The sequence below is a fragment of the Malaclemys terrapin genome, chromosome 3 (assembly GCF_027887155.1).
Source record: "Malaclemys terrapin pileata isolate rMalTer1 chromosome 3, rMalTer1.hap1, whole genome shotgun sequence".
Classification (NCBI taxonomy): domain Eukaryota; kingdom Metazoa; phylum Chordata; order Testudines; family Emydidae; genus Malaclemys; species Malaclemys terrapin.
The window spans coordinates 82,054,669-82,071,689 of record NC_071507.1 but is presented as its reverse complement, the minus strand read 5'-3'; the positions used below and the strand labels follow the sequence as shown (position 1 = coordinate 82,071,689).

General features: G+C 42.7%; 1 protein-coding gene across 1 annotated transcript; it reads right to left on the bottom strand.

Annotated features, from left to right (window-relative positions):
• Positions 1–3,516: 3,516 nt before the first annotated feature.
• DYNLT2 (dynein light chain Tctex-type 2) lies at positions 3,517–16,997 on the bottom strand. The gene is made up of 4 exons (XM_054022849.1): positions 16,917–16,997; positions 5,271–5,489; positions 4,227–4,385; positions 3,517–3,627 (listed from the first exon to the last, which is right to left on the bottom strand). Exons 1-4 carry the CDS (start codon positions 16,995–16,997, stop codon positions 3,517–3,519), a joined length of 570 nt encoding a protein of 189 aa, XP_053878824.1.
• Positions 16,998–17,021: the final 24 nt, after the last annotated feature.

Genomic DNA, 17,021 nt, shown 5'->3' with positions numbered 1-17,021 from the left:
CCGCAGCGTCCCCGGCGTCACGCCCGCCTCGTCCGACCCCGTAGCGCCATCTGCCGGCCGGACTCGGAGCGCGCACCCCTCGTCTGCTGCCAGGGCCTCGCGGGGCGCCCGTGGGCCTGTTCCCGAGTCTCCTCCTCAGCGCGTCTCCGCCCCCGCTGTTCTCCAGCCTGCTTCGCCTCTGCCCGCACCCCCGCCACCACCTGCCTCCCCCTCTCCTCACTTTTCTAGTTATCCCCAGATTCCGCTCCCCCGGCCGGGGAGCGCCCAGAGCCCCAGTGGCCCCTGGTGGTTGTCCAGTCTCAGCCACGAGACAAGCCAACTCTCGTGAATGTATCGCCAGAGACTCGATTTCCAAGTAAAATTAAGCCTAACTCGGGCTCTCCTGCTAGAACTCGCAAATGTCCAGATTGATTTATTTTTCAGGCCCCGGTTCTCCCTCTCCTGCCATGGGAGAGTTCTATTGCCAGATCACGCGAAGCTTAATTGTTCTTCCAAATTGCTGTCAGTCCCAGGCAGCAGTCCTGGGCGAGGCAGAGCACCTGCTTTCAGCCCCGTCCACTGGGGGCTCTCACTGTCAGCCCCAGGAGGAGGGGCTCCTACTGTCAGCCCAAGAAGAAATGAGGGACCCCACTTAGGGCTGGCCCTAGCCCAAATGATGCCTCACACAAGGAGCGTCTTTGGCCCCTCCCCTCCTGCCCCCCCCCCTTTGTTAAACATTTGAATACCTTATTTTAATTGCATTTGTAGTCCATTTCACAGCTTTGATGCATGATGTGCATGAATGATTTATCCCTGTCATGTAAGGCAATAGTTTGCGTCCTAGGATCTGGAAGTCTGTATTTATTCATGCCATATATAAACAAATAAAAAAAATTCATTTCCTCAAAGCTTATAGAAACTTTTTTTATTTTAAGAATAACTGAAATGTACTAACATCAAGAAATTGAACTGTGCACCAACATTGGGTGGACCAGTATTACATAATGTTACAGTAGATGACAGCCTTAGAATATTAAAGTGTCAGCCAGTGACTTTTTATATATTTACATACTGCACAATTTCTTCTCCATAAAAAAACAACACTTCTATGAAAAGAGAAATCTTTGAAGCTAATTTGTTCTACAGTGTGTTGTATAGAGAAAATATTGAACACATAGCCCCACCATACACTATACAAAGTTTGGATTCTAGCTTCACATCAGTTCCAATCATTAAAGGGTGGATTACCTCCTCCATGTTAACGTATGACTTATATTACCATTCAAGTTGTTCAAATGAAGAACAAAATATGGATAAACCCTTATAAATAGCGTTGAAAGATTTTTATCGGTAAATGTTGATTTCACTGTACACACACAAACTGACATAAAATAATTCCATCAATAATGGAAATTTACACAGGCAAAGTAATAAAAATGGTGCTTAAGAACTTAAGTTTGATTTAAGGATATTTACTTTATATATTTTGACATTATGTTGACAATGTGTTTTTATTGTTATAAAGATTTAACTTTTTAAATCTCAACATTTGTTGTCATTAAATAATAATTTTCTGTCACCCCATAATTTCCTGCAACTGTGAAAATGTAAATCAATGAAAATAAAAAATGCTTAAAATCCATAATTTGGTGCAACTGTGAAAATGCAAATAGAAAAAAAGCTTAAAAATAAACATTGATAGTATCCATCAAAATTATAAAAAATTGAATTCTGCCAAGCCTACTTATAGAAAAGGCCCTGATTCTGCAAGGTCTTAAGCATGTGTGTATATTTGTTTACTCATGGAAGTAGTCCCATTGAGTTCTCTGGGACCACTCACATGTGCAAAGTTATTATGTATGTTAGCATTTGCAGGATAAGAATTTTATATATGTATTTATATTTACACATATGAATACTCCCATGGCTTAAGTGTTTACTGGATTGGAGTCCAAGTTTATTAAGCTTGAAGAAGCCAGCTGTTACCATGTCCAGGTGAAATTTCCATTCTGATGCTTTGTCTATGTAAGAAGTATTTGCTTTGTAGCAGGGAGGATGTAGCCTCCTGATTCAATGCATGCACTATACTAAACTGAAGAGGGGACGGGTACTGATGACCACCCACAGCAGCACACTCTGCCCAACACCACAACCCTAATGGGGAGGAGAAGTCCTGGGTGAGAGAAGGCAGGGGGCTTGAAGAGCAAGACAGCACTACACTTGTCCAGTAGTAGCAGTTCCTGTCCCACAGGGCTGGGCATGGCTCCCTGCTCTGGACATTGTAACCTGGCTCATGGGGTCACAATGCCCAGAGCAAGGAATATGGCCCAGCCCCATGGGACAAGAACCAGCACTGCAGATGATTTCTACAGGTACAATTGAACCCATGAACCCTGACACTAAAGCCACCCTTGCTTTGTGGAATAAGGAATTAACTACAACCTTACATTACCAAGCCATCAGGCATTTTAACAGAAAATTAAACATGATCTGTATTATTTTGAAAACAAATACTATTTATTTTCTTCTAAATTGTTATGTTTGAACAACATCAATGAAATAATAGCAGATTTGAGTCAGTTAGGTTAATATAGCAGCAATTCTAACATTCTTTATAAATACTTTGCAAATTTTGTCTTAGCCATTCTTTTCAATATAGATATATGTATTGTTGTCATTAACTGTCAATTACATATCCATCTCCTAAGATTTTAGGTTGTCACTGAATGGATTTTACAGCTCTTCTGGCTTTGTTGTCATTAGGAACCAGTCTGATGAAATGAAAAAAAGTAACTGAATCCAGTAAATACAATATATCAGCCTCCAGACTAAGGATTATAAAACAGTTGATGGTTTGTAATTTGGGGTCCATCCTGGTATCAGTGAAGTCAATGACAACACTCCCACTGACTTCAACAGGAGCAGGACTGGGACCTTAAATGGAATGTTCCAAACTTCAAAATACAAAAATGAGAGTTTAACAGGCATAAGAAAAAAACAGCTGGTTACAGTGGGGAAAATGTATTTAATCTAAGAAAAGCTTTTAAAAATAAGCCACATTACAGTGGCTTTCCTTATTACTAGATCTCTGAAGAGATTATTGCTGTGGAATTTGATGAATATGACAACAACTGAGAGTAAATACAATGTTACTTTTTTGTTTCAGAGTCACCTCAAAGAGTAGAATATTTCCCTTTTATGAACGGAATTGTCACTTGTAATATGTTGGAACCCCATCCTTTAGAATGTGCGAGGCCACATTCAGCACCTTGCAAAATGTGTTCTTAGCACCTGTCATAAATTCATAAACATAGCATTATGACAGATGTATATAGTATGCACTCACCCATACATATTTTTTAAAAAAATTATAGACAAGAATTGGTAAAATTTGTTTAAATTTATGTGCATTTCAATGTATCAACTGTTTTTAACTTAACAAAGAAAGTGTTCTAAAATAACTATAACTTTATGAAGATTTTTGAACAATTATACAGAGTATTGTGATGATCGTTAACAGAGGTTGCTTTTCGAAAACTACTCATAGTAACAAGCCATTATCAAAGCCAATGAAACAAAGGATTCTGTTTCACATTTAGCTGAAACCCAGTTGTCCCTTGCAACATCCCAGACCCATCTGCTGGAGATCTATGGGGGAGAAAAGAACAAAGTACTATTACATTGATTAAAAGAGCACAAGTCTTAAGGAAATATTTTTCAGATTAGAACTTTACAATGAACATGTAGCATTACATAGGTGCAGCTAGTTTATATTAATTTATTTAAAATAGTAAGAATGTATATAAAACTGCAAATTAAAAGGAAATGAATGTTTTATTACTTATTGAATGCATTTTATTTTCCTTTAGAGAAAATTTACCTTAAGAGCTCTGAAAATCTGGTAGTCACAAAATGTTGTTCAGTGATTTTCCTTATCACTTTAAAAATATCTACTGAAACATACACTGGGGCTAAATCTGTAATACTTACTCAGGCAAACCTCTTGTGTCCTCTTCACACTGACTAGCAGTGTCAGTCAGCCATGGTGAGGTGTACATGCTGCAGTCCATTGAGACAGAGCAGCTGAGCTTCCTCTGCACCTCGGAGCTCCAAGGGGTAGCTCACCCTAAAGCAATGCAGATCTGGACCACAGTGAATGTGGTGGTATGCCCAAGAGGCACAATAGGGCCCCAAATGTCTAACTCAGTTTGTGAAAATATTATGAGTAAATTAATTTGTCTACTCACTTTTATTGCCTGACCAGTCTTTTGCAAGATTAGAACTGTTACTACGTACTTATAGCGATCAAAGCCCATGTCCTTGACAGCTGTTAATATTTCTTCTGAGATTGAATTACACAAGAAGCTACTAGTCGCACCATTATACTTGGTTTCTTGAAGTCGTTGCTATCAAAAGAGTTTAAAAAAAATTGTAATCTCCATCCTAACAAGCTTTTGTATAAAAAAATCTTACTTTTATCTATAAAGAAAAAGGAAGTAAACTACTGGAATGTTTGTACACAACAGATGATGTCCCCAAATAAAAAGTTAATCATTTTTACTGCGAAACACTTTATCCGTCAAAATATTGAAATATTTCACTTTAAAACATTTTTAACAAATCTTTTAATTTTCTTTGAACTGAACAGAAGTGTACTTTTATCCTTTTGACTCAGTTTCATGGAAAATAGCCTAGGGAGCATCGGTCTGCATATCCACAACACGTCTCCTGCACTACAGAGTCAATGGGATTAGTTTTCAGGGTAAATAGTATAATTTCCCTGCTCTTTGGCAACTATAGACTGTCCTAGTAGATTCTCCAGAGCAGAGTCCCTCATTCCATTTAACTTGATTTCATATACGGCAATCAGACTGCTGTTAATAATACCAGAGGGACTCCACCAGGAATACTTTGCTCTCATGTCATGAAATGTTACCCGAATCAATTAAGGGAATAAAATTCAATAAATCCAAAATGTCCTATTATTTATTTTATTTTGGATAGTTCTCTGACCCTTTTTAATCTATTAACAGAAAAAAGATCCAATCCTGTAAGGAGCTGAAAACCCTCAACTTTCACCTTCACTCTGGTGCTCAGCAAGCACCCTGCAAAAGACATTCAGTATCTTACAGTATAGAGCCTGTGATGAGCATGAGGATGGACTTATGGATATGCTTAACTTTATAGTAACTTTGTAGTAACCCCAGGGCTGTCTTTGAGGGACTGGGGCCTAACAGTTACACTAAAATTAAATATCTTACATACAATTTAAACAAAAAGTATTACTCTACCGTTAGTATATGTTGAGCTTTGTTTCTTACTAAATGAGCCTGGAATTTCCTATATGGCTCCATTTTGTATGTATTGGCATATCTTATTTTTGCAATGCTAGTCTTCAATGTAAATATTTCACTTCTTCCAAACTCTGCAAACGATTCATCATCCATTGGTTCCATACCGTGAACTTCATGGCTTGAACTTCTCATTCTGTCTTTTACGATCTGTGTATACTTTTTAAAACAAAAGAAAAAATAAAGCTTAGTATTATGCTTTGGTATTTGATTGTTGAAAGTTTTCTGACACTTCAAAATGGTATCGCTAGAGGGAAAGACTGAAATGTTGTTTGGGATCATCAGAAATATCTGAAAAAAACTAAACTGTGAATTGTTCACCTCTATTATCAATGTGCTAGTTATCTGATGCTCCTTCTGGGAAAAGGGCCAGAGGGATATCCTCTCACCTAAACTCTGATTCTGCTTCCCCTGAAGTCTATGCAAATTTTGCAGTTGACTTCAGTGCAGGCAGAATTGGGTACTCCAGGGAGAAGAAACCCTTGATCAATCTGTCAATAAATCCTTTTCACTATCTTTCAAAAGTTTTATAAAGCATAATCCCAGCCACTTATCTAAACACCTGTTACCAGTAGAAACTTTTCAGTACTGATGCTGATGTTGTATACAATACCAATATAATAAATGTTATAACTGATTTATTGATCTTTTATGTGATTATATTCTGAAAAACGACTGTACAAATTGCACTGCAGAGTTACCTATATGTGGTGTCTCAATGACTTCCAGATAAAATTTGCTCAATTTTAAGCAGAAATGTATTTTTTTCTATTTGCAAGAACTAAAAGCTCAGTTTCGGATCTGTGGCACTCTGTGCCTGAAAGCAGCACCCTGGAACCCTCATATTCACCACTTTCATATAATTATGTTTTGTACAAAGTATACCTTGTAAGGTATCATTGTAAAAGTCTTGATCTGTTGAACATGAATATCCTGTTGGATTGTAAGTGCTACCATTGTATGGGAAGTTATGAATTTTTGCTACATGTGTGATACTGAAATATCTTGTGAGCTTGGGAACACCCACAACCAGCCTTTCAGTTATAACAATGGAGTAGCCAGACACTGATGATGGCCCACTGAGGGGAATCCACACTCACAAGGACTACCCCAGGAACTGTATACAATGGAGTCCTCTCAGAGAGAGCACGTAGACAATGGAGACTGTTTGACTCGTCATAGCAAAGGATCTTTCCAGCAAGCTGGAAGAAATTATAAAAGAGGGGAAGTGACATTATCACTTGGCCTCACTCCCTCCCACAACTCAACACCTGGAAACACATCTGGAGGACAAAGACTGAACTGGGGAGGTGGTCCCAGGCTGGAAAGGAGAATCCCAGCTTGTGTATTAAGGAACTATACCATCAGGACGAGACACAGCTTGATTCAAATCCTATCTAATTTATCAGATTGTGATTTTACTTTTATTTCGTAGGTAACCAACTTTGATCTGTATGCTTATAACTTATAATCACTTAGATTTTGTTTTATATTTTACCTTAAACAGTGTGTTTTGGTTGAAATGCTTGGGAAATCTGCAGTGTACAATGTGGAGAGCGTGTCCTCTCTACACTGAGGGAGGGGCAGACTGGGTATTAAATTTACACTGGTCAGGCTTCTGACCAGTGCAGGACGATACAGCCCTGAGGTCCTAGGCTGGGGAGCTGGGGGAATTGGCTGGAGCCTCTCTATTGTTAGTTCATGAGTGGCTTGGAGAAGCATTCATGTTACTCAGCTGGGTGCGTCCCTGTATGTGGATTGCTGTGTAAGTGCAGTACCTGGTGAGGTTTGCAGCTTGTCACAGCATCACAGTGTGAGAGGGAGCCCAGGTTGGTGCCAGAGGGCTCAGCGATACCCCAGTTCCAGGTTGCACCCCGGGGAGCCCGTTACAGGCTCTGAAAGTGAAGAAGTGATCATTTTTGTTTATTCATCTTTATCATTAATAAAGATTCCGCACCACCAAATTCTGCCCTCAGTTACACTAGTATAATGTCATTCTCGTCAATAGTAACTGAGGGCAGAATTTGGCACTGCAGATGAAACTTAAGTAGTCATACTAATGATGCAGAGACAAAATGGAATCAAAATCAGTCTCCCAGAGGTGTGTTGACTTTGCAGTTCTAGCAGGAGTCAAAAGTAGTATAAACATATTTTTGCCACTACAATGAACGTATATGATCCTGAATATATACAGAGTGATAAAGCAGATTTGTTGAGTAAGAAAGTGACATTTCCCCAGCCATGATTAGAGTGGTTTCTCCATGTGCAGGTCTCACCTCTCCTACCCAGAAGGTGGGTCTGCTGCCACTATGGTACCAACCCCCAATTCTATGGAGATACAGACATGGGTTTGGGATCTGTTCTGAGGAGGTGGTAGGGAACAAGGAGTGGGCTGCCCCATGATGGATGGGGTCAAGAGGGACACACATCATCCCTAGACTAACCCCTTGTATCCTTAGGAAATGTAATTAGTAGTAGTATAGTAGTATTTGTATTGCAGTAGTACCTAGGAGCCTTCTGTCACAGACCAGGGCCCCTACTGAGCTAGGTGCTCTACAAACACAGAACAAAAAGACAGTCCGCGCCCTAAAGAGCTTACAATCAAAATATAAAAAAAGACAAGTGAATACACACAACCAGGGAGCACAAGGAATCAATGAGACAATAACAGTGGGCAGGATAGGCAGTGGTCTCAACACACCAGCTAACCATTTTTGTAGGCATCATGACAAAAGAGAGTTTTAAGGAGGGATTTCACGGAGGACAATGAGGTAGCTTTACAGATGTTTAAGGGGAGTTCCCCCCCCAAAATCTGTATAGCCTGGAACTATATTACCTTTCCCACAAAGCCCTCTACAAAGTGTGGAGCTTTTTTAAAGAGGAATAAGGGTCAGCCACAGCCAGGGAGAAGGAGGTGGAGTGCCCAGGGGAAGAAAGTTCACACTGAGGCACAAGGTCTTCATACTGATGATCCTGACTTCCCACTGATCCTTCAACATTGGTGTGGATCCACAGGACTCAAAAGGTTTAGTAGCAGACCCTGCGTCTTCTTCAGTGAGTGAGTAGATCCCACCCTCTGATGAAACAAAATAGGAAATTTTCCACAAGGGGAATCTCCAGTTTTCTTCTCTCTTTATTCCCTTCAGGGATTTTATTGTGGAAGGGAGCAATCCAGCCCTAAACATTAATTCATAGGGCAGGGAGACAAGCTTTTGAGCTTCCAACAACAGAAGTTGGTCCAATAAAAGGTGATAGCTCACCCACCTTGTCTCTCTAATATCCTGGGAGTGAAACAGCTACAATACTGCATACAATTTATATGGCAATAATTTTAGATTTCTTAATCTCTGTGTTGTCATATTGTATTAGTTTTGTAAAAAAACATGAACTGAAATAGTATTCGTTATAGTAGTTATCTGTGTAACTGACAGGATATTCTGTTGTCTAAGAAAGAGATCTGGACATTAAGTTCATCCCGCAGGTGCCATGAAACCAAAGTTCAATGGGCTCAGCTGAAAACAATGTCCTTCCATTTACTAATCTGAACTTTTTTCCAGCAGCATTTTAAGCTACCAAAACCCAATGCACATATATCACCAAAAATGTAAATGTGGATACATGCATTTATTTGGGTATATATTAAATTATAAACAGTGGTCTTGGAATGGTAAAGTCAAGGAGTTATATTCAAGGGGTGTGGGATTGGAGAATAGCTGTTGAAATGAAGCCCAGTTGCTCGGCTGTGGAGCCAAATGCCTGATCGACCCACCTGGCATGAGCACCGATTCACCACTGCTGCTGAGTGGGGCACCCTGCCCCTGAGACTCAAGGAACCTTATAAGGACCCATTAGAACAGCTAGCACAATGTGGAGATCCCAAGGCAACTACCCATCCTTCACTGGGGGAAAAGCCGAGCAATCCTCTTTGAAAATCTAGAAACTATTGGTTTAGAAAAATCTGATCTGTCCTGGGTTGATGGATGAATTGCTGAGATCGTTCCTAATGGACCCTCTGGGAAACTAGAGAACACTTGAGGATTTCAGATGTAACAGGTACTATAAAATATCCTGTATTCTAGCTTCTGTTGCAGGTACAACATGGGGAATAGACCAGGCTGAAAACCACTTCCACTTGGCTAAATAAACAGATAAAGTGGATTAGTTTCTGCTGCAATACTTCCTGAACTGCCCATGAACAATCTTTATCTGCCTAATTTAGCCCCTCAATACCCATGCTGTGAGATGCAGGCTGTCCAGATCTGGGTATAATAACTGACTGTTCTTGGGACAGTAGATCTGGAAATGAAGGCAGAGTCCATGGAGGTCAAATAGAGGCTGTGAAGATTCATGAACCCAGCACTGTCACAACCGTGCTGGAGCTATAAGAATTATTTTGGTATGGTCTTGTTTTAATTTGAAAATCACCTGTGTGATGAGAGGAATGGTGAGAAATATGTACATGAGGCTTGGCCCCTGCTGAAGGAGAAAAGCAGGGGTCAAAAAAGCCTGGGCTGTGACCCACTTGACACTAAAACTGATGGCATTTCCTGTTGTCTTTTGTTGCAAATAGTCTGACTGATTGGATACGCCAGGCATGAAAGATGGTTCTGAGCACACTGTTCTTCAGAGACCACTCATGGTTTTGTGAAAATCTCCTGCTGAGATGATCAGCCAAGAGGTCCTGGGAGCCTAGTAAGTGGGAGGCAATTAAAGTAATATCATCCATGATGCATAAGTCCCATTATTTCACAGCTTCTTGACAAAGCTGACTGGACCTTGCTCCTGCCTGTCTGTTTAGGCAGTACATCGTAGCTGTAATGTCAGTCAGAATCTGAACTGACAATCCCTTAATATGAGGAAGAAAAGTGTGACAGGCCTTGTGAACTGCCTGAAGTTTGAGCACATTGACGTGAAGGGTTACCTCTTGTTCTGTCCATAAAGCTTGGGTTAGTAAGCCCTCCAGGAGAGCACACTATCCTTTCAGGGATGCATTGGTGATATCTGTTTTGGATGCAAGGGAACAAGAGAATGGAATGCCCCTGCACACATTGTTCTGATCCACTCATCGTTCCAAAGATGCCAGGACCACAACAGGTACACAGAGCAACATGTCTAAGGGCTAGCTGATCAGTCAATAGACTGACTTCAGCAGCCCCTGGTGGCTGCGCAGGCACAGCCTCGCATATTAGGTCAGGTGTATACAATCCAGCACTACCCTCACACATTTGATGAATACTCATGGGCCAATGACCAGCCAAAAGGAAGTACTTACGTTGGTCTTTTATCAGAAATTTTAGAAACTTCCTGTGACTTGGCAAAACCACCACATGAAAGTAGGTACCTGTAATAAGGTGGCTTAGCCTGGGGCTAAGCCAACCTGATTACAGATGGGCCCCACTTGAGAGGAATCAGGTGATTTTTACAATAAAAGGAGCCAGGCTTAAGTAGTGATAAAGTCCAGATGAGGACCGACCTGCAGGAAGATTCCCATAGAGGCAGGATGCTCAAAGCTGTAGGTTGCAATATAAAGGGGGAAGCCCAGAAAATTGCTACTATAGCTGTAGAGACTGCAGTGATCAAGAAAGACTCCTGCAGGGCCCTGAATCAACAGGGTAAAAGCTCTTCAGGAAGGAGGAGAGACTGGAAAAGCTCTCCAAGCAGGGATGCCTGGGAGAGACTCTGATCAAACAGGAAAGAGGCTGAGAAATAGCCCCAGAGAAGGCAGAACGTTCTATTTTCGTGTTAAGACATTTTTGGAATTTTAGTTTGGGACAACTGTGACCCAAACTCAAGACTGTGAACTAGTCAAAGGGCTGAGTCACCGGACAAGCTACCAGGCAGAAAAACTACCACGGCGCCAGAGAGACTACCAATAGGGGTAATAGCCTAGTGAAGAGCTGTTACTCCACACCCAGTCATGACAGGGTGCCTAGCAGTGAATAAACTCTCTTACAATGTCCTATAAATCGAGGGCAGCAAACCAGCCATTATGACCTAAGGAAGGAATAATCAATGCTAGCGAGACCATGTGAAATCTTATGTATTTTTATGAACTTATTGAAATTCTGAAGATCTAGAATGGGTCTCAGATCGCCCTTCGACTTCGGAATGGGCAACTATCGTGAAGAAAAATCCTATCCACCACACTGAAGGGGAACTTCCTCTACAGTTTCCAGATAGACCAAAGTATGAACCTTTTGAAGAAGCATTGATTAGCGAGAAGAGTCCCTGAAGAAAGACGGGGTGTGTGCAGAGGAGTGAGGATGGGGAAAAGAAAGAAACTGGATGGAATATTCCAGTCCCACAATGCTTAGGACCCACTTGTCTATGCAATGCTTGAGTTAGATGATCTCCTTATTTGAGATTTGTGCTTTTCCTTTGAAAAGTCTGTGTCTTATGGTAAAAATGCTGTCTATAATAGTTTCTGTTGCTGCTGCTGAGCCCTGTACTGGTGTCTCCTGGTGGATAGAATATACATTGCTAATGAGCTAAGGGCAGCTTGTGAGTCCTCAAATAAATGTAAGGTCTCATCTGTTTTGTCCAAAAAAAGGGACAACCATCAAAAGGAAAGTCTTCGATAGGGATAGTCAACAAACTAGCTATGCCCAGAACTCTCTCCTCATTGTTACTGCAGAGGCCATCACTCTAGAAAAAGCATCAGCTGCATCAAATACAGACTGGAGAGACATCCTGGTCACAATGTAACTTTCTGGCAGGAAAGCCTGAAATTCCTCCCTAAAATTTTCAGATAATTTTTCAATAAACTTAGACATTGCATCTCAGCTTACAAAGTCATATTTAGCTAAAACCACCTGCTGATTTGCTATGAACATTTGAAGAGAGGAGGAGTAGTAATTTTTTCTCCCAAGTAAATCAAGTCTCATGGGTTCTCTCTCTTTCGGAGTTGACTTAAGTCTTCCTGGTCCTGATCTCTCATTGGCAGCCATCATTACTACAGAATTAGATGCAGAATGAGAATAAAAACACTCAAATCTTTGCATTTATCCATGCACATAGCTATAGGGGCTAAGAAGGCTGGTGTATGCCATAAGGTCTATGCCAGTTCTAGTAGTGCCTTATTAATAGGTAGTGCTCCCTACCCAGGGGCAGAACCCTGTAGAATGTCCAAAAGCTTATGTTTTCTTGCAAAAGGTCTGCTTGAATGCCCAAAGCTGCAAGCATTCTTCTCAGAAGCTCCTGATGATATAGTCATCTAGAACTGGAGAAGTGTCTGGGATCACAGAATTATCAGGCAAGGAGGCGGGACGATTAACAGGAGCAGATGGATCCTCCTATGGTAAAATCAACTCCTAAGGCAATAGTTCCTCCTGATGCACAGGCTGGTCAGGGGGAACAGTGTCTTTCTGTATCTCCAAAGCAGGCAACTCCAGAAGCTTTGTTACCGTGTGCTCTGGAGAGCTTCCTCTAGTGTAGACCAGTGATCAGGCTCTGGACAAATGAGAGAACCCAGAGGCTCCAAAACAGCCCCAGGGAAGAGCACAGGGCATCTAGAATCAGCAAGAATTCGGCCACAGGGATCTGTCCCTGCTGTCATAAGAGCTGTCCTCCTTCTGGAGGCAGTCTGCTAGTCTGCTAGACCATCTGTGCCTGGGAGGAGATGGTGAACTATTGGAAGACTCCAAACCAGTCTGTGAGGAGTCACCAAAATAGTCAATTGGCATTGGGGGTGCAAAGCCTGATGGGACTACTAGACAACTTGAATGATCTCACCCATTGTGAAGAGGACAACATTGGTACTGAAGTAAGTATGGTAGTCAGTACCATAAAGGCTTCACAAGAAGTTGATAGCACAGCATCTTGAGGTGGTGCTGAGAAAGACCCCATAGCCAGGACCATAGTAGAAAGTGGAGTCAGTACCAAGGAAGATGACCATAAAGATACCGAGAGTGTCAGTGCTGAGAATGTGTTGTTTCAGACTCTATGTGCCCTGGTATCAAAGTTGGCATCAGAGAAGGAGCCAAGCCCCCACCATGCTTCTTAGCTGGTACTAGTCAATACAACTAATAGTTTCTGCACTGGAGCTGATGACAAAGACAGGCCCAGTACTAAAGGAGGTGCTGACAAAGCAATCATCTCCTGAACCACAGGAAAGTCTGGAAGTGGAAGACAAAGCAAATCCTTTGCTGTGTCATAAGTTTGTGGGATTGTCGGTACCAAAGAGGTCAGCGCTGAAACAGTGTGTGTTGATCCCAGACTCAACAGTTGTCCTGCAGAAGTGCCAGTCGATAGTACATTACTAAAGTCATCCCAGTGTGGTGCCAGGGAGTCACAGGTTGACAGCCCAGCTGTATGTTGGCTATTGGATGAATCCTCCAAGGATCTTCTTATAGCCAGATGATGTTTGAGTCCTTTTTTGAAGAATTCTTCAACTTTGAGTGACCTCAGCCTAACTTGTGTATCTTTTTCTGGGGAGGTCCGGGAGAAGAACAACTCCTTCCTCCATGGAGAAGAGTCCAGGGGATCTATTGAAGAAAACTGCACACACACTGATAGCCAGCATGTGAGAAGACAAATGCTCCCCTGGGAGGCCAGGAGCTGACAGAGGCTTCATTGCCTGCTCTATCAGATGGTACTTAAGATGCAGGAAATCTGTTCTTTTCCTGAACTGTGGCAAATACTGTACCTCTCCTTAATATGCCCCTCCCAGAGGCACAAAAGGCAGCCCATGGGGGGGGGGGGGGAGGGTACATTGTGTAAACACTTCAGAAGATGGGCAGTGATTAAAGCCCAGAGAGCACCACATAGCAACAGTGTCTAGCACTGAAACTGAAAGAATAAACTAACTAATTGGTACTAATAGCTAACTATTAAAGATAAAGGGAAAGCTAAACTAGCTAACTATGCAGATGAAAAAAACAGCGAGGTAAACCACATGGGAAGCTCCAAATCAGGCCACAGGTGGTGAGAAGGACCTGAGGGGGGCAGGGTGCTGCTGCCCTTATATAGCCTCAGGAGGAACCATGAAGATGTGCAGGGTCACATGCATTCCCGACAGTACTACTGCAGAAAACTCTCCAGCTGTGGTGTGCTGGGCAAGTTGAAATACATGCATGCAACATATTTTGAAGAACAATTTAATCAAATGGTGTTGCTATTCTGAAAACACATTTTTATAGTAAAACTCAATTTTTAACATGTTCAAAAAAAGACTATTTTGAGATCAATTTAGCTGTTTCCTCAGTCCCTAGCTCCAATTTCTGGTTGCAGGGATAGTTTAGGGCAGATAGAGTCATCAGCTGCTTAATCGGGCAGCAGAATGGAACAAGCACCTGAGCAGAAAGTGTCCCAGCTGCTAGGCTGTGATGCTAAGAGGTGAATAAAAATATCTAAGAATATGGAGGACATACAGATACGCTGAAGAGATTAAGCACTTTCAAAAGACCTATAAAGATGTCCAGTCAGGGGCTCACAAAAACTTTCATTTAAGTCCTTGGAGAGAGGAAAGGACATTCTCTGAGTAGGTTACATGAGGCAATGTTAAAAATATCAGTGGCAGCCAGCAGCCTGTCTACACTAAAGCTCCCAACAATGCTAATACCAATTGCGCTGAACTATTGTTACCAATGTTGGGAAATTGTTAGAAATTCTCCTTATGCTAGAAGGGCCATTGAAGGAGGAGGCGAACCTAAGTCTTTTAAAGATCTCTGGCCATGGACCAGTTTTACTAAGTCTTATCTTTATCATTCTCTGTACCAAAAACTTTTCAATGGTCATAAATAAGTCTACTACTACGAAGAAATGCAATTACTAATACTATTTTACTTCATATTTGCTGTACTTTTGGCATTGTAAGTAGTGTTAGTAAATGTTATAGCAATCATTTTCTCTGATTGTGTTATATTTTAAGTGTGGTCCCTTTCAGAGCATCTCTCAAAAGTACATGACCCAATTTAGAACCAGTCCATTGTTGTGTATGGAGCTATTCTGACCTCCTTGGCTGGGAAAACAGAATCAGATCCCCGAGCACAGAGAACTTTTGTTCCAAGACAAGCCAGTAACACGGTACCATTGTGAGGTAAACATGAAGGTCTATGGAAGATTCATGCTTCAAGGGTAAGTACTGAATGAAGCTGGGATTGAGGTGCTTAAGAGAGAAGCTTGCAGCATTGTCAACTTTTCTTTTCTTGAGTAACAAGATTTCAGAGGGTTCTGGAGCCTGTCTTGTAATGATACTAGAACCTCCAGCCCCCTCGTGAAGCTCAGCCCTGCCGAAAGCCAACAGTTTCTTCGCTACGGCTTGCTATTCTCACAGGAAGGAGCAAAGAACCCAGCAGTTCATCACAATTCTGCTCCCTTCACCTGTGAGAAACAGAATGGTGCCTCTGCTCCTCTTCCCACTCTCCACTATAGCACCTGGCCTAGGAAGGGGCAGAGGGGGGTAAGGACCACCTCTGGAGCTGCCCCCATCCCAGCACGGGAAGTGGAATCCTGTTGCACCCCCCAAGCCTAAGGTGAATTACCCTAGGAAGAGCTAATATGAGGCTGCGGGGTGGTACAGAACTGATGGGAGGATTGCATGACAGGATTAATTTCTAGGCAGGAGACAGGCAGACATGGGAGTGAGAGTTCCTGCAACATGGGCCAAGATCACCCCATATATTTAGGACACTGGGCAAAACTAACAGTTATGCACACATCCTGGGGATCCGCAGAGTTAAAAAAAAATTAAAACGCAGACCACAAACCACACAATATAATTTTTTTTTTAAAGTCGTCACATTTCTGAAGGCCAATCTTGTGATTTCTTGGGCAGCCGCCCTAGATGCCAACTTCAAGTGGTGCCAAGTTGCTGTGCTGCTTCCCCACCACCGCCCCTTTTTGCTTTGCTGCTGGCGGGGAGAGGGATGAAGACACAGTGTTTTCTTCCCTGGTTTGGAAAATGGCTAGGGCCTCTCCTGAGTGAGGTAGAACAACCTGATGCGCGAGTGTGTGTCAAGTCCCAGAGGTTGGTGATACAGCAGGAGAAGGATTAGTGTGAAGGGTCTTATAAAAGACCAGGTTTTGATTAACACTGATCAAGCAGAGCAGACAGCTTATGGATCCGAACCCTTGGCCAGAAGCAGGTCATAACCTGCGACCAGGAGCCAAGCACAGTCCATGAGCAGTAGTGAGTCTCAGAGGAGCATCTAAATTAAGAACAGGAGGTGCAATGGACCAGCCTACATACCAGGAAGCAGGGGGCTGGAGGTCAGGGCGCACTGACCCCTGCCGCAGCCCAGGCCCGCTCCCTGCCGCATGGAGGCGCCTATGACATTTTGCAGAGCCGGAGGTAAGCTGGGCAGACAGGCAGGTGCGCTCTAAATAGGCACGTGCTGGAACCTCAGCCTCCCGCCCGCCCTGCGCTAAGAGGCAGGAGACGCCCATTGACTCCCTCTTCCCTCCCCCCGCCCCGGGAGGCTAATCGCAACTGATATGCACTCAGAGCGCGAGGACCTGCGCCACAGGTGCTCGACCCGCCACTCCGGTCCAAGCGCGTGCACAATTCTCCTCCCATCCCCCCACCTCCACCTGACCGCACCGTGGCCCAGCTCCCCAATCCGCGCCTGCGCACTGCCTGCTGCTCACGTTGTCTTTCTCGAACATGCTTAAACGCCTCTCCCCCTTCCCCCCCGAAGGAAGTTTCGACGCCTTCGCGTGTTTGTCCATGGCTTCCGCCCTGGCGTGTGGCGT

Excerpts from the sequence above, each read along its gene's own strand:
- DYNLT2 (XM_054022849.1), bottom strand. The coding sequence starts at position 16,997 with ATGGACAAACACGCGAAGGCGTCGAAACTTCCTTCGGGGGGGAAGGGG. Across the intron at positions 4,386-5,270 it reads AAGCTCAACATATACTAACG|CAACGACTTCAAGAAACCAA; the intron begins GTAGAGTAATAC and ends CTCTTTTGATAG. Across the intron at positions 3,628-4,226 it reads AGACTGGTCAGGCAATAAAA|ATCTCCAGCAGATGGGTCTG; the intron begins GTGAGTAGACAA and ends TCTCCCCCATAG.